The following is a 24,959-nucleotide window of genomic DNA, read 5'->3' on the forward strand; positions in this document are numbered from 1 at the left end:
GGGAAAAATCGTAGCCTAAAAATAGATCAAAGTATGCAGTAGAGGCACGGCACCCCAAGTGGATTCGAACTGTTTTTCATTCTGCCTTTTGGGTTGATGATCTTTGGGCAGCATGGAGCGATGGATGGAACCACAGCTCAAGATACATACAGATAAATGCAACAGGATACCATAATCGTGTGTTTACGTGGTTCCTCTAACAACCATGACACAAACTTCAATAAAGACACAAAAGTATGATCATGGAAATATTTACATATGCAGATCAAACATAATGATCTTGATTCGATGGGTAACTATTAAGGGGAAGAGATCATCTGAATAGCAGTAGTTGGAATGGAAGATCATTCAAGCATCATTCAATGGAAGATACATACACAAGCACACACCAAAGAACGAATTCGCGACAGATACTCGTATTTGCTTCCGATAACATCCAATGGAAATCGGAAATGCAGCATTCGAATAGAAGATCTTGTAAAAGATCTATCTCATATCCATTGATTCGAAATGTTGCATCTAAGCAGATAAACATCCAATGCGGATGGTTACTTGAGCCTACGAAGTGGTCTGGGCTTGGGCAAAGTTCCTAAAGCCAACGCTATCCATGGAATGGGATCGATGGAATGGAATGGAATGGAATGGTAAGGTAAATAAGTAGGTAGAATAGAGTATGGTATTTATATAGATAAGCGTATGCTGATGTATGCATGGTGAGCGATCGTCGATCGGGCAAATGATTATACATAAAATCAAATTACAGGCGGCCTCGCTTTGCCAACCGATCGTTATTTTGTTGTCTTGGGGTCTCTTTTCGCACCTTTGACACCTTGTGTCTATGTCGCCTTTCCGGCTCCATTCCCTACCCAACCTTACCCTCTTCCATGTTGGCGATTTTCATTGATTATTTTGTAGCGTCCATCGCTTGATCTAACGATCTACTGGATCTACCGCTGGATTCATGGAAAATACTCTAATGAAATCGCTTGACTTTCGTTTTGGGGGAGCGTTTTGGGATCGTTGATCGGTGGATTTGAATTTGAATGGTGGCTGGCGTACAACTTTTACTCATGGCCCCACCGTTATTTTTAATTTTTAGAACATACACAAATGTACATATATATTCTACACACACACACACACACACACACACACACATACAAAGAGACTGGCAACGATCGTATTCTATTTGTAATCCAAAATAATTGTATGTATCTCTGTATCTGTATCCGTACTACGAGTATGTGGTTCGCTTTACGATTTCTTGTTGCCCACTCTCTTTGGGACTTATTTGCGTTATACTCTGGTATAATTCTGTTCGTAATTTTTGTTCATTTTTATTGTGCTGCGCTCTCGTCGGGTAGAGTACAGTCAGCCCCACCAGATCTGGAGCGCCCATGTAAATGGAAATATCATTCAGTAAATTACATGTTCGTATTCCGAAAGAATTTCAATCCCAAAAAATGATTACCAATCGCTCGCCCTCGCCCTCGCCCTCTCCCTCTCTGTTTTGTGAGGTCTGAGCGTAGTTACGATAATCTCTGTACCCCCCCAAACAATGTTAGGCGGAGGTTATCTCTAGCCAAATGAGCTATCACTGCAGTTTGGTTGGTTAGCTCGACTCAACTGCGAATCGAGGCTAGTAAGAGGCAAGCTACGCTCTTCGAGATCTCATAAAAATACAAATTTGAGATTATGAATTAATAAACAAATTCGTAATCTTCATAGAAAAACGTTGCTCCCATGCTTATCGTCTTTTAAATATGAGGAACTATTTTTTAAACTCCTTCCAAATATACATAAATATTTGCATTGTCATTTTCTAGGAAGAAACATTTTGAGACATTACATTTTCTTAAGTAATTTAATTTAAATTCCAATGCGAATCTTTGATAGTCCTTTCATCGAATTTTCACTCGAAATTTATATTCGTAAGTTTCCTCATCAATATGCATACATTTATTTTCTTCCCCTCATTGCCAAGTTTCTTTTACAGCTGCGGCTGTATCTGGTTTTTTGTTTGGTTTTATTCTGTATCTGTTTCTGTATCTGTATCTGTATCTGTATCTGGGGCCATTGTGCAGAGTGCAGAGTATCTTAGTATCTCTGCGTTTTATAGCTATTGGCTTTTTGGTCGCTTCTTGTTATATTCCGATGCTGTGAAATGTCGGCCGCTTTCCGTTTTGAAACGAAAATGAGTACAAGGGTTATTTTTAGAACTAAAATTTTCTTGAATTTTTCACTCGTTAACATTGCCTTACGCTTTGCTCCGTTCTGTAGTTGCCACCGCCGTTCCCCGATTCCCCGATCCCCGATCCGGCATCGCCTTCGCCTTTGCCTCCGTCACGATCGTGGGCTGTATGGCTGTAGTATGTCTGTATCTGCATCTGTACATCAATATCTGTATGTCTGCATCTGTAGCTGTTGCTGTTGCTGTTGCTGTATCTGGGTCTGATGTTTTCAACGGGGACTGTAAGATCTTTTTCCCCGCCACATTGGCAACTCAAGTAACATTAGTTTCGATAGTTTCACACAGACACAAACATGTGTAAGGGGGACAGACGGACGAACGGACGAACGGACGGACGGACTGGCAGATGGACAGATGAGTGAATGCATGTGCCGATGCGATGCTCTTGTAAGAGCAGCAGCAGTTTTTTGTACATATCTCCGCCAGAGATCGTCGAACGTTGAACATCGACGGGGGAACGTTTCAGCGAACGTTGTATGCCAATGACGACGACGACGGAGACGGCAGCGACGAGTATATAAGATTTATAGTTGCTATTTTTAAAAACGGCATATTAACAATCGTAGGCTAGGAATCGGAACATTACCGAGCCAAACCGAACCGAGCCGAGCCGAACGGCATCGAAGCGCTAAAAACTGTTGGCCAGAGCGAGACGCTGATGATGTACAGAATTTAATTTCATACAACGAACGTTACATGGATGCATGGATGAATGGAGATGGAGAGTGCGCGTGCCTTTGGGGCTGGCTGTGGGTTTATTGAACTCTATTCTTCAAAAACCCCCAAGCATAAATTTAGAATAATTTTTGTAATTAGATGGTTTAAATGAATTTACATAAGTTAATGTGATCGCGTTTATATGTATGTATCATTACATTTCATAAGCAACTTGAGCACAGTCTATAGGGTTTTCAAAAGATTAACAATAATTTATTTTAGGTAAGAAATATATATTTTAAATTAGAAACTTCTGACTTTCGAAGACCATGTATCACTCTAACTCATCAAATAATTTATGTGAATGCACCAAATATTGGGCATACAAAGAATTGTTTGAAATTTAATCTGAATTCGAAATTGTGTCTAAACTATTTCTATGGAAGAAAAGCAAAGAAACTCTCGAAATATCTCAAACAGTTCGGTTATTTGTTTTTCATCAGGATTATTCGCCCTGGAGAACCACTTTAGCAGACTGAATCTGCATAGAAGTGCCGCCATCTAGCGGCAAAGACTCAAACAATTCGTGCACGAGGCGACACGATTATCCTCTTAGATGGGGATTGGCTGTGAGCAGCTTCAACTGTAAATTGGGCAACGGTAACAACAAAAGGGCTGACAATCAGTTTGCACCTTTGGTGTGGAAAAGGGGGGTGCGGAAGGGTGACAAGAGGATGATAACATATTTGCTTTTGTGTGAGTGCCGCTAGAGGCAGTGGCAGTGGCAGTGGCAGAGCGGTAACAGGTGCACACGCATAAGCTTCTTGCCCTATGATACACTCTCAGATAACGGGAGCAGCAGCAGCTCTACGTACTTGTACAACATTAGGTCTCTGGGGCGAACATATCTATTTACATACACTTTTATGTACGTATGTAAATATGTGTTTATGTATGTACATATGTATGTATGTACATATCCTTGAGAAAAGGGGATTTCGACACACTCTGTTACTTACCCACACTCGCAAATACTCGCACACGTAAAAGCATTGGAAAAGCGAAAGTAAAAACGCCTACGCGAACGTGTTGGGGATGACAGAGAGAGAGAGAGTGACAGGGGGGAGTAGAGTTTGTGCGACTGCGCTCTTTCAGGTTGCACTTTCCATTGCCTACATTCGTGCGTGAAAGAGATGGAGAGGGCGGACGGGAGAGTGGTGCGCGCCGGTAACCGCGTGTTTGTTTCTCTCTTTGTGCGTGTGTCTGTGCTTCGGAGAGGAGAAATCGAAAGTTGTGAAACTTGTAGCTTTTGGGGAAGAGCAGAGTTAACTCTGTTATAGATACAGGAAGTCAAGATGTATGTTTTTGTGCAAGGTGAGTCCATTGGCAGAGAGCGATCTTGTAAAAGATGCACAATACATAAAGGGAAAAGAAGAGTGTGAGAGAGACAGGGGAAGCTACAGAGACTAACAAACTGTTTGGCCAGCTCCTGGATAGCGGAAATTCCTTCACCTTGATTAAATGTGTCTTGCAGGAAGTTGCTCGCTGGCGTTGCCAGATCGTGGATGCTATCTCTCAACTCCCATGCGCAGGCTGGCATCGCTGCAACACACACAACTACACACCGTGTAACGAAAGCTCTCTTTCAAAGGCCAAAAGCGAAAGAAGAAGAAGCAGCAGCAACACCAGTAGAAGGAGCAGAAGGAGCAGCAGTCACTGGAACTCGAACACACTTTTTTCTCTTCATTCTTCATCCGAAAAAAAAGCGATACACACGGAAAACCTGGCCCCCGTATTCATTCACCGTATACCGAGGCGAGAAGCATAGGCAACACCGCCAGTCCCCGCGCAGCAACCAGAAAAGCGTGGTTCCAAATTCTTTTTTTTTGTTTGCTTTTAACGGCACAGAACGATAGAACTCCTGCAAAATTTAAGTTAACCAAATTAGTTTTGTGTTAAATGAGAACCGCTGGCGCTGGTTGGCACTTATATTATTTTTGTTTGTGTGTGTAGGTTTGTGCGTGTGCAACGTTGAAAAAATAGTACATAGATTTGCATTTTGCATTCGTGTGTGTGTGACAGTGCGTGCGTGTGTGTGTGTGTGTGAGCCACGTGAAGGTAAAGGCGCGCCAACAACACCAAGTGACAGCGGGAAAGAACGAGGGGGGACGGGACAAGTCAGTGGACAGAGTCCGAAGGGCAGCGTACGGCCAAAGGTAGAGAAAGTGAGTAAGAGAGAGAGAGAGAGAGAGAGAGAGAGACAGGACAGTGTTGGGTAGAGCAGAAGCTGAAGCGGAAAACGAAACTGAAAAGAAAGTGAAAATTTGCCCAACGTGGAAAAGTGCAAAAGAAGGAGAGAAGGGTGACGATCCTTCAGACGTAAAACTGTTGAATATAGAATGACGTTGCAGAGAGAAATCAATGTGGAAAACAACAAGAAAGCAACAGCAGTAGCATCAGCACCAGCACCAGCAGGAGTAACTGTAAACTTATCGTCAGCGCCAGCGCCAGCAGCAGCAGCAGCAGCAGCAGCAACAGCAGCAGGCGAAGGAACAGCAGCAGCAGGAGCAGCGAAAACAACAGAGGAAGCAACAGCAACGTCAAGAAGCTCACCACGCAAGCAGAGATAAAGCGAAGAAGGCCATCCAAGCTGCGCGAAAAAGCAAGAAGAGGAAGAGCCTTAAAGAAGAGGAAGAACTCACTAGTGGGAAAAGAGCTGCAGCCAGAACCGGAAGAAGTGAAAGAGAATCAGCCCAAGCCTAAACAGCACAGGTAGCAGAAGATCAGTAACACATCGATACATCAGCACAGGCAAAGTCAGCGTCAGCGTCAGCGTCAGCAACCGCGAGCGAAACACCTCGGAAAGAACGGTAAAAGAAACTCTCGGATCTCTTTGCCTTTTTTATTGGTCACTCTTTCGCGTTGCGTTCGATTGTTGGTGCTGTTGCTAGGCTTACTCATCTCATCTGATAACTGTTAAACATTCGGATAGCGGCTGTGGAAGGGAAGGAAGCAAGGAGAACGCAATGAAGCCATCGGATCTGTTGTTGGTGCTAGAGAAGGTAAGCAAAAGCAACAAAACAAAAGGTTACAATAAAGCATATTAAATACCAAAATGAACAACAACAAGAAACACTGCAGAAAATACCAAAAGTGGTTTTTGGTTTTCTTTTTTTTGGTCACTGCTAAAATTAAAGCAGCTCCCCCGCACCCCCCTACCTAACTCAAAGCACATGACTCGGCGCTACGTACGCATACATATCCTCATACATATGTACATACACACATACATATGTACGTACATATGTATTACTGTTTGTTCGCCTCTGTGTATACGTGTGCGTGGGTGTGGGTGTGGGGAAGGGGAAGCGGGCTCTGGTTGTATGGTGGCATGGCCGTAAAAAGGTCATTATGATACTGAACGCCGACGCAGACATACATTTACATGCATACATACATACAGACATACCAGTGCGTAAGTGTGTGTGTGAACTTATGCAAATCCATTTAATAAAAAGAGAGGAAGACAAACCATGGAGTTAAGAAGAAGCAGCAGCACACAGGCTTACAGGGTCACTTGGGCAAATACATACAAACATATACGACACACAAACAAAAACAACAACAGCGTTGTGGGTGTCGGAGGAAGGGTGGATGGGAGGAGAGTGCTGCAATGTAGGAGCGTTAAAACCACAAAATACAAAGAAATGGTACAAAAAGAAGAAAAGGAAATACATGTGTATGTATTTGCATGTATTTTGATACCCTTTCAGAGACAATGTACCCCCGTCCCAGCCATATGGTGTAGAATTACAACAATCTTAATCTCAAGAGACTCGCATCAAAGAGATTCTTTAATTGTGATATTTAATAAATTTAAGGGAGTATTTTACAAGAAATTAACTCCTCCACACATTGCATGCAAAATGTAACGCACAGGGACGCGCTGAGGGTATTATGGTGTGGTTGTGAAGATGGGCGCTACATTTTTGGCTTTCAGTTATCTTTATGGCCACTTCTGTCTACCTAGCTCCCTTGCCCCCTTTCTCCCTTTACGACCGCAGCTGTAATTGGAGCCGGAGACGGGTGACGGGAGACGAGAGCCGGACACACGTCCCCTAGAGCTATAGAGCCCCCGAGCCAAATGCCACCCACCAGAGCAGTTAGTGTCCAGTTAGTATGCCCCAGTGCAGGCAGGGGTGACGAGGCGGAACGAGAGAAAGAGGGGAAGCAAGGGAGAAAGTCTATAAATATAGCATCTGTTGTTGGCAGGCTTGCAGGTGGGAAAGGGATGCGCATAGAGACCGAAGCTCCATCACTCATACGCCGTGTGGCGGACCAACCTAAAAGTATGCTTCTCATTACGACAATGACTGTTCAAAGGAATGTGTTCAAGGAATTGGCATGTCAGATAAGTGATAGAGCAGGCAGGCATAAGATACATAGATGAAAACCCAGAGAGGCAGTAAGAATCCAATAAGGACAGCGTGGAATGCCTGCGGCAAAAAGTGTTTAGATTTCCTCTGCCACAATCTCATAATTGATTTATGCAAAAGAAGCTAAAGATAAGTGCAGATATGTATGTACAGAACAGAACCCATGCATTCATCTCTCGAGCATTCATTTACTTGAAAGATAAACGATAAACGGCGCAAAATGCCAGCACCAGCACCAGCACCCATTCTCTTTTGGTTGGGGTTTGGGTGGGAGGATGACCTTCTGTGCCAGTTGCTTCAACTGCAGTTGTTGCTCCTCCCATCCTTTGGGTCCCCCCCTCTTACTTGCGAGCCATTAATAACGACAATTCACTCAAACAACAACAAAAAGAATGGCAGAAGGAGAAAGTGGAAGTGGGCGAGAGGGGACATAAAAAAGAAATGGGTACGACAAATGTCGCCGCAGCATGCAACTTGTTGGAGCAGAACGGATGGGAGACTGCACAGCAAAAGGGGGAGTGCTGCGGTGCGGTGCGGTGCGGTGCGGCAGGGCGGTTAATGGATATGATTGCTTGTTGCACTCGACTGGGGACAGCTTCAGAACTGGGCGTCGGATGAGGCTGCGGCAGCGGCAGCGGCAGCGGCTGCGGGTGGGGCTGGTGCCGGAACTGGCAGGTGCTGGGGGGGAGCACTGGTACGGACTGCTCGGGGTCAAATGGAAGGACAATACAGCATTGAGGAGATAGTACGAGTATGCTTTGATTGCGTCAAAGCTGCTGCTGTTGTCGTTGCTGTTGCTGTTGCCGTCCTGGAATAGAGCCAAGTCCTACAGTTATCACCGAGCAGAATAGACAGAGAGTCACTGCGGTTGGCTTGCCCACCCGTTGAGTTGACATTCAGTTTAGACCCAGCCGAAGGTCGAACAATATACTCGTACTCTATCCGAAATGGGGGACTGACTGCATGTTGAACCAGAGGAATACCTTGGGCAATGCTTTACAAAATAGGTTTTCCCCATTCCGATTTCCCAAATATTTTTCTGTTATTCAATTTGAACAGCTCTCCCTCGTATTTGATACTCATATTTATATTAAACTCGCTCACATCTGTTTGGGTCATGATTGGTCGGTTTTTGTGCTGAGCGTCGTGCGGCAGCGCCCCTCGGTCGATTCCGTTTTCCTTGCTGTGAATTAGCTGTGGCCTAGCCTTTAATTTTTCATTTCAGAAGCCAAAAACTTGTTGCTAATATCGATTGCCATCAGTTGATCAGTGCAGAAGGGCACTTGAGGGTTGGGTAATAAGTAGGGCCAGTGGGAGGGGATGGTATAATGGGTGGAAGGCACTTATCTTTCAGCGGCAGATGTCGTTGGCACTCCACAATTAATTGCTCTCTCTCTCGTTGTCCCTCTTTTGGATTGCAGGTCAAGTTCAGGGTGCCACTGCCGCCTGGCGTTAGCTCGACAACGCTCCTGCCGAAGCTCATACGCACCAAGGATGTGAGGCAGCTGCAGGACGGCAATGCACAGCCACAGAAGCCCAAGCTGACGGTGAGATCCACTCCTAGCCAACCCCATCCCGGTCCAATCTCTAATCCGATTGACTTATGCACTTGCAGAAATGTCTCAACACCTTGGACCTAACCTCGCTGGGCATTGGCTCTTGCTGTGGCACTGGCATGTATCTGGTTGCCGGCATGGTGGCCCAGAAGATAGCCGGACCCGGTGTGATTATTAGTTTTATTATAGCCGCCATAGCGAGTATTTTCTCAGGTAAGTTGAGCAAGTAAATATTTATTATTATATTTATTTATATCTACGTGGAACGCAGGCGCTTGCTATGCGGAATTTGGCGTTCGTGTGCCACACACATCCGGCTCGGCCTATATGTATTCATATGTGGCAGTTGGTGAATTTGTAGCTTTTATAATTGGTTGGAACATGATATTGGAATATCTAATAGGTGAGTGGAGTGGGAGCTGGGAGCCGCTGGAGCAATGTATCCATTGCATGTATCCATTTCTCATTGACAGGAACAAGTGCCTGTGCCTGTGCTTTAAGTTCTAGCTTCGATTCCCTGACTGGCAATGCCATTGCGCGCACGATAAGCGAGTCCATTGGCACGATATTCGGTAACTAAATGGAAACATTCAACTTTGAATCCATGGCACACTAATTATGTTTCATTCAGGCAAACCACCGGACTTTATAGCCTTTGGCATAACGCTACTCATGACCTGCGTATTGGCGATGGGCGCCAGCAAGTCGGTCATTTTTAACCATTCACTAAATGCTGTCAATCTGGCCACGTGGGTATTTGTCATGGCTGCCGGCCTCTTCTATGTGGACACCAAGACGTGGTCGGAGCATCAGGGTTTCCTGCCCTATGGCTGGAGTGGTGTAAGTATTCCACAATTCCTTTCCTTTGAGCCCCAAAGTTGAGTTTATACAAACTCTTTGCAGGTATTTTCCGGTGCCGCCACATGTTTCTATGCATTTATCGGATTCGACATAATTGCAACGACCGGTGAGGAGGCGCACAATCCACAAAAGAGCATACCGAAGGCAATTGTTGGCTCTCTGGTTGTCGTCTTGATTGCCTATGTCAGCGTCAGTTTAGTTCTTACCTTAGTGGGTGAGTCTTACTCTCCACAGAGGAGATCGATCTGTCCGTCCATCTGCTTGATAATTGCTTGCATTTCTTGTGTATATCTAGTGCCCTACGATCACATCAATACGGGTGCGGCTCTGGTGCAGATGTGGTCGTATGTAAATGCACCAAAGTGTCGCGCTGTGGTGGCGATTGGTGCCACGGCTGGCCTCTCCGTGGCAATGTTTGGCTCAATGTTTCCGATGCCGCGCGTCATCTATGCCATGGCCCAGGATGGTCTGATTTTCAGGTGCATATGTCAAAGTGTCTTTCATGAGGGGGAAATCCAAGCCCATGCTCCATTTCAGGCAACTTTCGCAGCTGTGGCAGCGCACCAATGTGCCCGGTCTGGCCACCATTGGCAGTGGACTGGCTGCAGCCTTGGTCGCGCTCACCATACGCCTGGAGATACTCGTTGAGATGATGTCCATCGGCACACTGCTGGCCTATACCCTGGTATCGACTTGTGTGCTGGTGCTGCGCTATCAGCCGCACAGCACTTCGCTGGTGGAACTGTTGCCGGCACAGCTGCGCACTCCGGTTGCACCGGGCACGGCCAGTGATTCCCATGCAACGCCTGCGGAGGTGCTCGAGGTGCCCAATAAGCTGACCATCAAGCGGGTGACACGCGGCATGTCCGACTCGGATGACTCCTTCATCGATGACAGTCCCGAGGGCTATATGGGCGGCCGAGATGATCAGTTTCTGGTGTCCGACCGCTCCGAGAACAAGTTCTATGGCAGCGTGCATGGTGCACCCACTGGCCCCACCGGCCAGGCCACCGCCTTCGATACAATGGGATTGAATTTTATCACACGAAAGATTCACGATTATGCGTACCTGTGCCCCGGCTTCTTTCCCTGGATAAATCCCGGTCAGGCCACCACCGATAGTGGTATGTAATATTAGTTAATGTTCGACTCTGATTAGATTAGGTTCTAATCGATGGCGATGCAGAATCCAAAGCTCAAATTTTTAAATCGAAAATTTACTCTTTTTGCTTTTGCTTTTTTCAATCCAAACCAAACCAAACCAAAAACGAAACTAAAACTAAAACCAAAACCAGGCATGTATGTCACGAAACTAGTTGGAATCATGTTCGGTCTCATATTCTTCTTGGATTTATTCGCGGCGATTGGATGGTCCGGTGGCCTGGCCGCCTTCATTTATTTCATTTTATTTATCGGCATATTTGTGATATTATTGATTATATCGAGGCAACCGCAGAATAGGTAAAACAGAGAGCGGCAGCAAGTACATAAACGGATGACTACAACATTTACTCCTTCTCCTTCTCCTGCGACCTGCGACATCTCTCTCTCTCCCTCTCTTTCCCGCTCCTGCTCCCGCTCCCGCTCCCGCTCTGTCTCGCTCTCTCTATCGTTCTCTCTCTGATAGATATGCTTTGGCTTTTCTGACGCCGGGACTACCCTTTATACCAGCCATAGCCATCACAGTGAACATCTACCTGATATTCAAGCTGAGCATCCTCACCCTGGTCCGTTTCACCGTCTGGATGTCCCTTGGCCTTATCATGTACTTTTACTACGGCATTACACACAGCAGCCTGGAGCAGACCAGCGATGATCTCGAGCTGCATGTGGACAAGGACTATGTTAGTTTTTAGCCATTCAAATAAACTCACAGGCTTCACTGACTTTTCGTAAATTCATAGAGCAAAAACGTTGAGGAGAAAGCCGTCTGGGATCAGCAATCGTATAATCAAACCCACGAGCCTGTTTGGGCCAGCAAGGAGGTGAAGCAGCCATCGAGTAAGGGCTGCAAATTTATTCATTTAAAACTAAATTAATCCATTTTTGCTTTTATTCTTTTACTCGTCATAGAGCAACGCTATAACTACGGAAAATCTTCGTCCTCGTCTAATCAGAGCAGCTCCAAAAATGCCCAAAGCAATGCGGCGGGAAAGCCTCCAGGCCGCAGCTCGACGGGCACACGGCCAGTGGCGCCATCGCCTCACACATCCGCTGGACAGGCGAAGCCGCAGGGAACGGGAACGGGAACGGGCGGTGGAACGGGTGGACCGCCCATGGAGCGTCAATATACCGGACAGTTCAGCATGTTTGTGGACGAGGGCCAGTTCCCGTCGTGGGAAGACTAAACTGAATGGGGGAATGCCCCTAACTCCAGCCCCAACTCCCATAGTTGATTTCCCCAGTGTTTTCCCCAATCCTCTGTTGATATCCTTTGATCAGCCCCAAGCAGTAAGGCTGCACAAAGCCACTCCTAAATCCCCAGGCCACGTTTCGAATTCGGATGGTCCTGGCAAAAACTGGGCCGCTCTTCAAGGCGTCGATCTGTGATCGTAGCCGTGTACGCTTGGGTGTGTCCAGAACGGAACCAGTCCCAGGTAGAGCTCACTCAACTTGTATATACAATTAGAGATGTTAAGTTTACCGAAATGAAATACATACAAACATGTGTGTTTACGCCGCACATGTTAGACGAGACGAGAAGTGACGAAACGAAACGAGAAGTGACGAGATGAGACGTGACGAGAGGAGAGGAGACGAGCGAGCGTTTAGCGTGAGCGACGTTATACACTAATACCATATACAACATAGTATATACAGATATACATATATACATATATATATATATACAAGAAATTACATACATATATACCTATGCATATATATATACTATATACAAAACATAGATTGGGTTATTAGTGCAAAGTTATTATCAAAATCCTGTGTATCCCATATCCTACACATTCCTGAACTCCTTCTTGTGCTCAGCTTCGATTGGCGAACGTTTTGGGTGACGCTGGTCAATCGGCATTCAGCACAAGGGAAAAAAAGAGGACAAGACGACGAGCCCGGGACACGGGAATCTGTTCCCTGTACACTGAACGGATGAATATTATAGAAAAGGTTCGGCACAGCCAGGCAAAAAATATAAAGAATAAAACACATCCCTGTGTGTGTGTGTGTGTGAGAGCGCGGGTGTGCACAACTGTACATTTTAGACACTCGAATTTCTGGCACACACACACACACACAAACACATACAGCCCTCAGTCTCAGAGCAGATCTTTGCCTAAACTTACGATCCACACACAGACTACATCACACACACACAGAAATTCTTATGTATTTATGATTGTATTGTTGTTAAAATATTTGTGCGCTACATGCTATGCTATGCATTTTATAAAACATTTTGACATTTAACATTTTTGATGTGTATGTATGAATACAGTACTCTCTACCCCCTCTCCCCGCCCCCCCTCTACACCTCACCATCTATCGCTCTATCGACAATTGTTTATTGTTTATTGATTCTAGAGGCTCGCGCTAAGCTAAACCACACATTTATAAGCGGCATTTCGCATTTTTTTTGTCAATAATTCAATAATTCATTTTTTTCTTAACAAATACCAAACCAAAAAAAAAACACAAAAAAAAAAACGAATTACCTAAACAAAAGTAAATAAATATAAACGCATATTTATGAAGAATACAGTATAACACAAGAGCAAAACTAAATACAAAAAAAAAAACAAAAAACAAAAGGGAAGAATACCAAAAAATATTTACTTATCGAAAAGAAAACTATTCAAAAAAAGCTATACCAAAATCATAAACACAAAAACAAATTATGATGTACTATAAACGAAAAGGAGTCCAAAACCAAAATGACAAAAACAAATGAAGACAAATATTATATGAAAAAAAAACCAAAAACAAAAAAAAAAGAAAGCAAAGAACGTTTATGTACAATGCATACTTTTTTCCACTTTATATACTACTTATGTACCAGCAAAAGCATACATACATACATATATGTATGTATAACTAACTATTTTTAACTCAATTTCAAAAGCATATGGGAAAAACAAAAGCAAAATTTTTAAAGAATATTAATATTTCTCTTTACTTGTGTTGTTTTATTCGTTTTGTATTCAACAAGTATGTACATACACAAGCCTTACCCACACACACACACGCACACACACACACACACACACACACACACACACACAAAAAACAAAAAAATTTCTGAATATCTAAAAAAAAAATATAAGACGAAAGTATTTCAGCAGAATTAAACTAAACCTAAAACAGGAGACAGAGCGAATATTTTATACAACAAAAATTACTTCTAAGAGATTCAACAGCTTTAATTTTATTTTTTTAATTTATTTTTTATTAATTTGTGTTGATCGATTACATTTCAAGTGCCAAATCAATGCACAATAACCATGTAGCCCCTCCACAGAATAGCAAAACAGCTGAGAACCGATAAAATCCGATCAGCACAATTTCAAGAATTCTCGTTTACAAAAAAAGAAAAAAAACCAAATCTTTCTGGACCAACTACTTAAGATATATAGAGCCCGAACTAAATATGATTTTTACGTACTATTTGCACTTATGCCCGCACTTATACTCATATGATTTCGATCATTCCAAAATTTGTTAGAGAATTGAAGCAGAAAACGATTTGTACATACGCAACTACTGAAACCAATCAAGCAACCAACCAACAAACAGGCAAACAAACAGACAGACATGGATAATGGAATACTATATAGCATATAGTATACACAAATACATACAGATATATTTTTATGATAGTCAACCACACCAGAACAAGCAATTGAGATGAAAGAGCAAAACGTAAAGAAAGAGAAAAAGAAAAAGAATAACATATCCTAAGACAACACAGCTTAAAGTTGAAAAAAAAAGAAATATATCGAATCGAACAAATCGAGACAGCAGCTCCGATAACGATATGTTCAATTAGCGATTACTGATTACCGATTACAAATGAGATTATGATGGCACAGCATGGAAAGAGAAACTGTTAGGTGAGACAACTGGGTCACAAATTTGAAATATGAAAATTTGAAACTCAACTTCAGAATCGGTTCTCAGTGATAGCTGACTGACTGTCCGGTGTCACGCGTACTACCACAACAACTACAAAAAAACTACTACTAATTATACTAACGTACTACAATTTATGACAACAGGTAAAATGCAATCCAATAACTGCAGGCTGAAACAGTTTGCTCTTCCACCTTTCGGTTCTTTCGGTACCACCAAGTTAAGATAACTGTTATGGGAATATGATAGTTTATAATAGATTTTCTACAGTTCCAATTTGAAGTGAATAAAAAACAAAACAAAAACCTATAATTAAAGAAATACGGAAATATCGTTAAATATATACATAATGATGAAAGAAACAAAATAGAAAACAAAACAGAAAACGAAAGAAAACCAAAAACGAAAAGCTTCCGTTACCAAAACGTATGCATTTTACTAATACATATATTATTTATATACCCGTCTCGTACCTTTTTGATCTATCGAAAGAAAAAGAAAAGAAAACATAACGTAGGAAAAGGCAGGGAAGGAAACATTTACGAGTACACTCTACACACTGTCTATGCTCACTGCAACTGTATTTGTAATAACTGTAAACGGAATGAAAAATCAGAGAAACAGAATTATGTAGAATCAGATCGAAGAAGCAGCACCTTAAGCATCAACAATAAGACACAGCAATAAGAGGAACAGCAATAGCAGAGAATACAAAAATTCCAATGCCGAAACCCTTAAAATTAACTGATGAAAAAAGCCAAGCATAAATAAGAGTAGTAAAATAAAGCAAAAAAAAAACCAAAAAACAAATACAAGATATTTGTTTGCATTAGATGATTTTTTCATTAGTTGATTGATTGATTGATTGCTTGATTTCCCAGCTGAATATAACGTACCTAAGTTTTTGTTTATTTCATAAGACTGAATTACTGGAATATGATTTGATTTAAAATGTGTACATTGTATATACATAAATATGTAATTAAGGGGTAATAGCGAAACTTTACAACTTTTAATAATGGAGCATCCAAATTTTTGAAGTTATTCTGTACTTATTTATCAAAAAAGCGAAATAGCGAAACAAAAATAAGAGAAAACATGGCGAAGGAAGCGCGAAAACAAAAAAAGGTTGAACTCTCGTCGAGCGAAAGAAGTTAAAATACAACTATTAATATATTATATATACGGGAAAGTCCCAAAATGATGATGATGAAGATTTATATATATATATATATATATTTCAATGGATCGGTAACATAAAACAAGTAAACCAAAGTGAAAATGGGGTTAAGATATATGAAAAAAAAAACATTTTTTATTCAAATACTACTCTTGATTTGTTTTATGTGTTAATAACTTATTACAAGATATTTCTTGAGAATATTAAAAGAATTAAAATATAAAAATTGTTAGGATATTCAAACCTGGCTGAAGCTGTTTTTTTCTTAGTATGTCGCTGGTATTTAAAACTTACGGACAAAACGCGCCACCGCAAATTTTATACAAACGGAAATCAATGACGGTGATGGTACCCCACCGATAACGGTTTCCACTTTGTGGCGGCTTCTAGTACTACTTTTCGTTTATTCGACATGAAGCAACTGAAGAAAAGCGAAAAATGCATTCAAAATTCTGAAAATTAGCTTCTAATGGTGTACACCTAAAAAATATATATATGTATGTACATATTAGCAAATCATTGTCAATGTGTTATTGACAAGAGTTATGTAAGTGAAGTGGTTTAACTTGTTCAACTGTTGAATATTTTTGAAAAAAGGGGGGTTAAGTGGGTTAATTTAAGCTTTCCTTGGCATATTTACGGTATATTTTGAAAATGATCAAATATAATTCGATATATTTCAGAGGGTCATGCAGTATATCTTATCGATAAGTCCGCTGTCATCAGGGTGACCATTTACGGTATATTATGTACTATTTGGGATTTTTTAACTACGAAAATGAGTTACGGTATATGTAATGGTATATATGGTATATATATACGGTACATCGGTATATATATATAATGAATTTCATCGGTCCCTTAAATTATATTTTTAAGCCCAGTAATCAGATAAAAAAAAAAACTTGCTAGCAAAATGTGCAATATGTTTTGCTAGCAGCAGAGTGTGACCAGAGGTGAAAAACGCATTCCGTACGGCTACACTTCTCAAGCAGCTGTGTTGTTTTGTTTACCTTTTGGTATGAAAATTAAATAAAAGGTTAATAAAACAATGAATGCAAAATGGATCCATGCAGGAGATTATTTTAGTGAGACTGGCGGCTTTTGCATGTTCGCAGGAGGAGGACAATCAACGAAATAAGCGACGACAACTTTGATTAAACCCAAATCTGCAGGAAAGAATCCAGCACGGTCTTTGTCTATACATTAGAGTATTATAAATCATATAAATATGTGTTCATTTATGGAAACCCATGAAACGATGCCTTTGCATATTCCGCAGTTTGAAAATATGACAGATATTTTCAATATTCACACATTTTCAAAAAGGTAAACAAAACAACACAGCTGCCTGAGAAGTGTAACCGTACGGAATGCGGTTTTCACCTCTGGTCACACTCTGCTGCTAGCAAAATATATTGCACATTTTGCTAGCAAGTTCTTTTTTCGATCTGAGTACTGGGCTTAAAGCTAAAGAAAATGTTACCGCTGGAACGGACTTATATACTAATGCAGTGATTTCTTCATACATTGTTGTCTTCCAAGCGCCAAATCTACTCTGAAATATCACACTCCTCCTGATTTCATACAAAATTTTAATTTTCAACGTGTTTCCAAACAGTGTACCCAGAGAGCATGCACTTTGTATACTTTGGTCACACTGGGCCTCGAGCAAAATATATGGCACTTTCTGTCGCAAGAACAATTTTCGTATCTGAGTTGTAATATAAAGTTGCACAGTACAGTAGAAGGGTCGAAGCTAGATTTATATTATGTTAAATCGGTTTAAATAGCTAGAAGCAAGCTCTGGCATTTAGCTTAAGAATCGCATCTCTATTTCAGACAAGTGTCAGATGCACACGATGATGAAATTATACAAGGTGGTCTCGTCGGCAAAAAGTAGTCTACTAGCTATGTATGCTATTAATAAGGGCGAGTGAAAGGGTTCTGCGTAACGACAGTAGAGTGTTTTGAATAACCCTTAGATGGCATGGGGTTTGAAGTTGCCCATCGCAAGAAAAAAAAAGTTTAAGTTTTTTTATAAAATTTGATTTTTCTCTAAGTTACTACCAGACCGAAGACCGAATATTCGGCAAGCGCCGAGACCACCTTGTTTATTTTCATCATGGCACACACATTCCAATCAACAGCAAAATTGCGTGGGAGTGTGCGTGCGTTTCTGCCGGCCATTCAACCGTATAAAAATGTTGTTCTCAATTTAAAAGGAAGCCGCGCTCCCAAACAATCGACAGAAGCACTCTGTTATAGCGGTCAAAAGGGCGAGCGAAAGCCCAGAAAAACTCTCAAAATAACAAACAAGCAACGCGAGAGAGAAGCAGAACCAGAAAAATATACAAACTCGCTGAATAAAAAGCCGATAAGTTGACGCCGCGCGGCCGCTACGCCAGCGTTTGTCAGTGACTGAGGCAGAGGCGCGCATTCAGCAGCAGCAGCAACTGGTAATTGTGAACTACTGACGTGTCCCAAAGAAATCCCCAGGCAGGAGAGAGGCAGAAGTCGCCGCAGATTTGTTTCACTGATTAACGCTGAATGTCAAGTGCTGTCCGCTTATCAATTGAATATTATCTCATTTCCGAGCAGATTGTTTGCTACAAATAGCTGATAGAGATCCCCGAGTGGTTACACTAACGCATCAACCGGCAAGATGAGCTCAACACCAACATTTGCGGACATTTCGGCCAAGTTCTCGGAGGCGACGCTGGATGAGATCATCCAGAAGGCGGGCGGCACCAAGCACACCTCGTACAAGTTCGGGCCCAGCGGCAAGAAGGGCGATGCCTACTTGAGCCGCGTCTTTCGCATCACCATCTTTGGCGTGAAGGTGGGGCCGGATGGCAAGGAGACGGAGCTGGAAGTGAATACCATTGTCAAGGCCATGCCGGACAATCTGCACAGGCGACGTCTGTTTCGGTCTGTGATATTTTTCCGGAACGAAATCCACTTCTACACGAAGGTCATTCCGGCCATTGAGGCCTTCCAGGCTGCCAGGCAGCCCAAGCCGAATAATCCCTTTGTGGAGTACGCCAAGTGCTATGCCTCGTTGTGCGATGGCATCAACGACTTCATTGTGCTTGAGGATGTGGGACCACGCGGCTACAGGGCCCCTGTTCGGTGAGTGCGAACCATTCCAGCAGAGCCTACCTTGTCCTTCCCCCGTCTAAAACGTTCTCTCACAGCCAGGACTACATTGCCCTGGAGGATGCCCTGCTGACGATGCGCACTCTGGGGCGCTACCATGGCGTGGCCCTGGCCTTTCATGCCTTGGACTCGAAGAACTTCGAGAAGGCCGCCTCGGCCCTGGAGGAGACCTACTACGGGGAGCACACTCGCGAGTGGTACACCGACTTCTTGGGGCTGGCCGAGAACGTGGCCAAGGATGCCATTGCCAAGACCTATCCCAACACCAAGTACGAGACAATTGGCAGCAACTTCCTGCAGCCTTCGCTCTTCGATGACCTGATCGACCTCGTGTCCACGCGTTCGAAGCTGAGCGTGTTCGGGCACGGCGATTGCTGGACGCCCAACTTCCTCACCAGCTACGGAAATGGGGGCGAGCCGCTGAAGATTATTATCATCGATTTCCAGCTGGCGCGCTGCTCCTCGCTGGCCCTCGACCTGAGCTTCTTCGTTTACTCGTGCACCAGCCAAGAGCTGCGCGAGAAGCATTACGATGAGCTGCTTCGCGCCTATCTGGATAGTGCCCAAGATCTGATCACCGACCTGGGCGGCGATGCCGAAACGATCATCTCCTGGGACTCGCTCAAGGAAGAGCTCGTCCAGTTTGGACGCTTCGGCTGCGGCATGGGCATTGAATCGCTGCCCATGACCATGATGGAGGACGAGGAGGTTGCCGATCTGGATGCCATCAAGGAGAATGCAGTTCTCACCGACATCTGGAACATTACGCCCTTCAAAGAGCCCGCCAAGCAGCAGCGTTTGGCCGACATCTTCAAGCATGCCATCGACCAGAACTACATCAAGTAGAGCGGAATGCGGCGCGCTCTCCCCTTCGATTTTAAGTAGCACCAGAAAGATCAACGGCAGTGGAGGATAATGCCAATGTGTTCCCATTCCTGTATTAATGGCTATTCCACATCATATCGCACATTCTGTATCGTATATCCTGTCTAATATAATGAAATTTTTTGCCTACCCGTAATAGAGTGTCCCCATAAGGTGGACTAAACTGTTGTCATGTGTAAATGTGGTTTCTGTAGGTTCTCCGCCACTCGATTGATATGAAAATGCCAACCGAGGTGTACTACCGCATGACACGTTAAGCAGCAAGAAAGTAAACAGATTTAAGGAAAACTATATGAAATTTATCCCTAAACGAGCATTGCGATTCCTCCTCAAAAGTCAATCAAAAACTTTGATACTTGTTGGATTAGAATGGATTTTTGTTTGTATGGATAATAAACGATGGAGATAACATAACTGAAAACGTATATACACAGTGCTGTTCGCTCTCTCTCTCTCTCTCTCTCTCTCTCTCTCTGTCTGTCTCTCTAGAGACATCTTCCTTCGTGGAGGACACACCAGCGTGGGATGACGGCGTCCGCATGGATGCCACGTGCCAGGAGGCGCTCACGATAGCGATAGAAGCGTTGCTGGGCCACCAGGGCCGAAGACTTCGGATTCGACCAGAGGCGCTCGGCGGCCGCACCAGCTCGCGGCCAGATGCGGGACTCTATAAAGGAGCGGAGGATCGCATTGGTTAAATGAAAAGAGCAAAGGGTTGGGCATGCAATTACCCAAGGAGTTGTGATCGACAAACTCGCTCCACATGCACGCCTCGCCGCCGAGGACCTGGCTGCTGTGATTGCCCATCGGCATGCCGCTGGCATAGACGGTGCGCCAGTTGTAGTAGCTGGTGCTGCCCCAGAAGCCGTGGTCCAGGTACCAGGCATTCTTGGTGGAAATAATCAGGCGGTAGCCGCGCTGCAGCAGCTCCCGATTGAGGGGGTCCGCGGAGTCGACCCACGTCTGGATGATGAATCGTTCCTTTGGCAGGAAGGTCTCAATGTATTTGGGAACTGTAAGGTGGCTGGACCAGATGATCACCGGCTTGGGCTCCTTGATGCTGGGATACATGCGCTCGTTGATGTCGTCCCAGGCATTGAGATTTCGCTGATGGAACTGCGACCATAGCCGGAGGAAGCTGTTCTCGCTGCGATCGTAGCCCTGGGCCCGCATCTTCGCTACGATCTCCTCCGTGTTGTTCCAGCACGGTAGGTACACCTCGTCGCCGCCCATGTGCACGGTCTCCTCCGGTGCCCCAACCTCGGCCACATCTTCGAGGATCTCCTTCAGCACGGCGTACATGTGATCGTTCATGGGGTTCAGCTGCCCGCATGGCGGCTGCACGCAGAAGCTCCGCCAGGGCGACTGATTCAGGCAAACGGACATGTTGCCCAGTCCCGCCGCCGGGCCCCACTGCCAGCCATTGCCCGCGTGCGAGGGCCCATCGATCTCGATGAGGATGCGAATGCCCCGGAGGCGGGCGTACTTCACCAGATTGACGGCGTCCGTGCGAGAGTAGGTCTGGGAGGCGGAGTAGGCGCCGTAGCGCTGCATCTCCGGCACACGGGTGATCTCCAGCGGGAAACTGTGCGTGTCCACCACATGCCAGTGGAGGACATTCATCTTGGAGGCGGCCATGGCATCCAGGGTGCTCCGCAGATACCGCAGCGGTATAAAGTTGCGCGAGGTGTCCAGCAGCACGCCGCGATGCGGGTAGGCGGGACGATCTGAGATGCGAGCGGCGCTGACGAGGAGCAGGCCGTTGCTCACGCTGCCTGTGACCAGGTTGCTGAGCGTCTCGAAGGAGTGCCTCGCCCCGTACACCGTCGCCGCCTGGATGTCCACAAAGGTGGCCGTCTCCGTGGTGCGCAGCACCATCGAGTAGCTCTCGTCCGTGCGCCAGTCGAGCACCAGGCTGTTGCTGCTCACAGTTGCCCGCACGAGGATCTGCTTGCTGCTGGCCAAGGTGCAGTTGCGAGTGCACTCCTTGAGCAGATTGCTCACAAACAGGCGGTTCGTCTCTCGCAAAAACTGCGTGGTCGCCTCGCTGGGTGCCACCACATGGAAGCGCACCTTCCACGGATCAAAGTGCACCCGCTCGTGCGACAGGCTGCACTCCACCCCCGTCGGCATGGGCCAGATGGAACCATACTTGCCGCACGACAGCCGACAGTCCCTCTGGCTCTCAAAGTGCTCCTCCAAATACCCGACCCCATTCTCCAACTCATCCTCGGGCCTACAGATGTCCGTTTGGCTGCAGAACCATTTTCTGAAACATGAAACATGAAAATTTGATAGCGAATTTGAATTGTTTACTCTCGGGCGGAAGACTTTTCGATAAGCTTATCAAATGCCACTTCGAGGGATTTCCGTTCCACTCGAAAGACCCACAATGATTGCAGAGGATCTACGCTTTATAAACCCTCAAGAGATGAACAAGTTTTTACCATAGTTTTCGCTTGTTAAGTTCTTACACTTCCATCAAAATTGTATTGTTTAATTGCGGTTCTTTTGCGGTTCGATTGCCACCCAATGGGGGACCTTTTCAGTAATCTCTCATCTTAAGGGAAGTACCGTTTCATTTATCTTGGATTTTGGTTCAACTTGTTCATTTATTTCCTTTTTTTAAGCTTTTTAAAAACATTCTTATCAGCTCTGGGTTTTCTCACCATTACATTGAATGAATTTGACTTGATTATTTGGTAAACTTTTAAGTCTTCACTTGCACCACTAGCTCCGCTTGGGGTTGTAGTTTTTCACTAAGAAATTCCTTTAAACAATGGTTTTTATTATCATTTTCTTTCCTTATTCTTCCCATATTATTTTCACTTTAGTCACAAAAAACAACAAAAGAAAAAAACCACAAACTTTATATTTAATGGATTTAAATATAACTTTCATCCAGTTGGAAATATACATTAATTTTTATTTCACTTTTCGTTTTATTTTATTGGACAGGATCATTAGATCTTTACTTTTGCACAAGAGAAAAGCTGGAAAGCTGTCTGGAAAAACCACTTTTTCTTCAAGGCCTTGTTTTCAATTTCACTTGAGACGAAATTAGGTTGAATTTGGATTTCAGAGTGCACTTTCGCTCGATTTCAGGGATACGGGGAAGTGGGAACACACCTGCTGCCGCTAGCGATTGCCTCGGCGCTGTCGTCGCCCTGCGTCAGCCCCACACCAAGGGCTAGGCAAATGCAGACCACCAGCGTCGCTGTCGCTGTCGCTGTCGGTGCTGTGGAGCAGTGATAACGGTTGTGGCCGCTGAACCGCATCTTCCTTTCTAACTGTACCCGCTGGCTATGCTGCTCTTTTTATATACAATATGCGCCAAAGCGAGATAGTGACAGCCAAAAACAAAAATATAAACGGAACAAAAAACAGAGAGAAAAAAAAAAAAAAACAAACTAGGTGAAATTTCACTTGCAGCAGCGACACACTAGGGGGGGCGCACACATGCAAATGGGCGCCGTACTGAATGCTGACTGAAAACTGAATTAAAAATGCTGCAAAGCCGGGCTTATCGACAGAATTAGCAACAGCAGCGGCAGCAGCACTCACACACACGCACAAGCGCGGCCCCGACCACTGCCATGGTGTATGATTGTCAGGGTGCGGCCTTCACCCAACAGTTACATTCCTGCACTTGGGACTATGGGTGGTACCACCTGTGATGTGATACACTCATGGAGGGCGAAAGAGGGCGAGTGAGGAAGAAAATCAGCCACTCGATTAGTGCCAATGGCTCACCCTTTTTCAATACACATTGCACAAGAGCGTCGCGGTCACTGTGTGAAAGAGAGTTCCTCCAGCCAGCGAGAGTGAGAAAGAGCAGAAGTGAGGCCGCCTGACAGCCCAATCGCGACTACCCACCCCACCAACCATCCTGTTTGTCGCGCATAAGTACGGAAATAGTGGGGAGGGTGAGAGGCGACATGATTAAATAAAATAAAAGAGAAAAGAAAAGAAAAGAAAAGAAAAGAAAGGGGGCGAACCGAAGCGTGCTATACCCTTACCCTTGCAGATCCATCGTTCCTGTAGGCCTGTCATAGGAAAAAGCAAGAAAGGCATGTAAACAAATGAAAGCCACATACCAAATGAGGTTATATTTTAAATAAATGAAGTCCTTTACGTACTTATGGAAACGCCTAAGGTCGCGCCTCTACTTGTATGCGAGGTGCTCAGACAGTACTCACTTTTCACACAAGAAACGCTGTTTTAGCTCGGTCTCCGCCGCTGCACGAGGCAGTGTGTGTGAGGGAGGGAGAGAATGAGTTAGCGGGTGCATGTTGGAGGAGGTGGGGAATAGCCATTGCAAATTAATCTCATTACTCTGGCGTCAATTATGATCCGAAATTGTAAATGACACAGATTTTCGTGGGATCGTAATCAAATTATTATACATAAGTTATAAAATAACCTGCAAATCCCGGTTGGTTTGTTACAAAAAAAAGTTAAAAGTGCCAATCGTTGAAACTTAAAAATTGTTTATCCTAGACTTGTGTAGGTCTGTTCTATTCAATTTTTTTCCCAGCCTTAAAATATGGTAGTTTTTAAACATTTTTTGAATCATATTTTGATTCACTATCACAAGAGTAGCCTTTCGAACAAAAATAAGTATTACAAAAAATGTTCACTGACATTTATTTATATATTTTTATATTTAATATATATATATATATTTATTTGACATTTAATCTTGAACAGACATTTCGTTGTCTTTGATCTCCAAATCAGATCTATTTTTGGGAAACTATTAGTGACAAAATGATGATTAGGATGTGGTAGGCATGGTTTAAGAACCATTTCATTGCAGGGCGCAAAGGTTTTAGGCCACGTACCGATTACAAATACTCCACTTAAAGCTTATACGATGGCATTATCCAAAT

At 44.1% G+C, this 24,959-nt stretch overlaps 3 protein-coding genes across 5 annotated transcripts; 2 read left to right on the forward strand and 1 right to left on the reverse strand.

Annotated features, from left to right (window-relative positions):
• Positions 1 to 5,934: 5,934 nt before the first annotated feature.
• LOC117903693 (high affinity cationic amino acid transporter 1) lies at positions 5,935 to 12,132 on the forward strand. Its single transcript, XM_034816032.1, has 13 exons — positions 5,935 to 5,970; positions 8,766 to 8,891; positions 8,960 to 9,113; positions 9,172 to 9,303; positions 9,374 to 9,472; positions 9,532 to 9,740; positions 9,804 to 9,975; positions 10,057 to 10,240; positions 10,299 to 10,885; positions 11,057 to 11,222; positions 11,389 to 11,605; positions 11,666 to 11,762; positions 11,835 to 12,132. The coding sequence occupies exons 1-13, from the start codon at positions 5,935 to 5,937 to the stop codon at positions 12,107 to 12,109; spliced, it is 2,454 nt and encodes an 817-aa protein (XP_034671923.1). The 3' UTR covers positions 12,110 to 12,132.
• Positions 12,133 to 18,178: 6,046 nt separating this feature from the next.
• On the forward strand, positions 18,179 to 20,203 carry LOC117892190. Of its 2 annotated transcripts, XM_034798290.1 has the most exons (3): positions 18,179 to 18,400; positions 18,625 to 19,155; positions 19,221 to 20,203. In XM_034798290.1, the coding sequence occupies exons 2-3, from the start codon at positions 18,689 to 18,691 to the stop codon at positions 20,026 to 20,028; spliced, it is 1,275 nt and encodes a 424-aa protein (XP_034654181.1). In that variant the 5' UTR covers positions 18,179 to 18,400; positions 18,625 to 18,688; the 3' UTR covers positions 20,029 to 20,203. The 2 variants fall into 2 exon arrangements, with proteins under 2 accessions (XP_034654181.1, XP_034654173.1); XM_034798282.1 differs by lacking the exon at positions 18,179 to 18,400 and having other exon boundaries at positions 18,571 to 19,155.
• A 219-nt stretch (positions 20,204 to 20,422) lies between these two features.
• Positions 20,423 to 23,459, reverse strand: LOC117892177 (chitooligosaccharidolytic beta-N-acetylglucosaminidase). Of its 2 annotated transcripts, none has more exons than XM_034798269.1 (3): positions 23,197 to 23,459; positions 20,799 to 22,336; positions 20,423 to 20,734 (listed from the first exon to the last, which is right to left on the reverse strand). In XM_034798269.1, exons 1-3 carry the CDS (start codon positions 23,343 to 23,345, stop codon positions 20,553 to 20,555), a joined length of 1,869 nt encoding a protein of 622 aa, XP_034654160.1. In that variant the 5' UTR covers positions 23,346 to 23,459; the 3' UTR covers positions 20,423 to 20,552. The 2 variants fall into 2 exon arrangements, with proteins under 2 accessions (XP_034654160.1, XP_034654152.1); XM_034798261.1 differs by having other exon boundaries at positions 20,799 to 22,339; positions 23,194 to 23,459.
• Between the last annotated feature and the right edge of the window lie 1,500 nt (positions 23,460 to 24,959).

This window comes from Drosophila subobscura, chromosome A, assembly GCF_008121235.1.
Source record: "Drosophila subobscura isolate 14011-0131.10 chromosome A, UCBerk_Dsub_1.0, whole genome shotgun sequence".
Taxonomy (NCBI): Eukaryota; Metazoa; Arthropoda; class Insecta; order Diptera; family Drosophilidae; genus Drosophila; species Drosophila subobscura.

Excerpts from the sequence above, each read along its gene's own strand:
- LOC117903693 (XM_034816032.1), top strand. The coding sequence starts at position 5,935 with ATGAAGCCATCGGATCTGTTGTTGGTGCTAGAGAAG. Across the intron at positions 9,114-9,171 it reads CATAGCGAGTATTTTCTCAG|GCGCTTGCTATGCGGAATTT; the intron begins GTAAGTTGAGCA and ends CGTGGAACGCAG. Across the intron at positions 9,304-9,373 it reads GATATTGGAATATCTAATAG|GAACAAGTGCCTGTGCCTGT; the intron begins GTGAGTGGAGTG and ends TCTCATTGACAG.
- LOC117892190 (XM_034798290.1), top strand. The coding sequence starts at position 18,689 with ATGAGCTCAACACCAACATTTGCGGACATTTCGGCCAAGTTCTCGGAG. Across the intron at positions 19,156-19,220 it reads GGCTACAGGGCCCCTGTTCG|CCAGGACTACATTGCCCTGG; the intron begins GTGAGTGCGAAC and ends GTTCTCTCACAG.
- LOC117892177 (XM_034798261.1), bottom strand. The coding sequence starts at position 23,345 with ATGCGGTTCAGCGGCCACAACCGTTATCACTGCTCCACAGCACCGACA. Across the intron at positions 22,340-23,193 it reads ATCGCTAGCGGCAGCAGGTG|CAGAAAATGGTTCTGCAGCC; the intron begins TGTTCCCACTTC and ends TGTTTCATGTTT. Across the intron at positions 20,735-20,798 it reads TGTCGATCACAACTCCTTGG|AGTCCCGCATCTGGCCGCGA; the intron begins GTAATTGCATGC and ends GCTCCTTTATAG.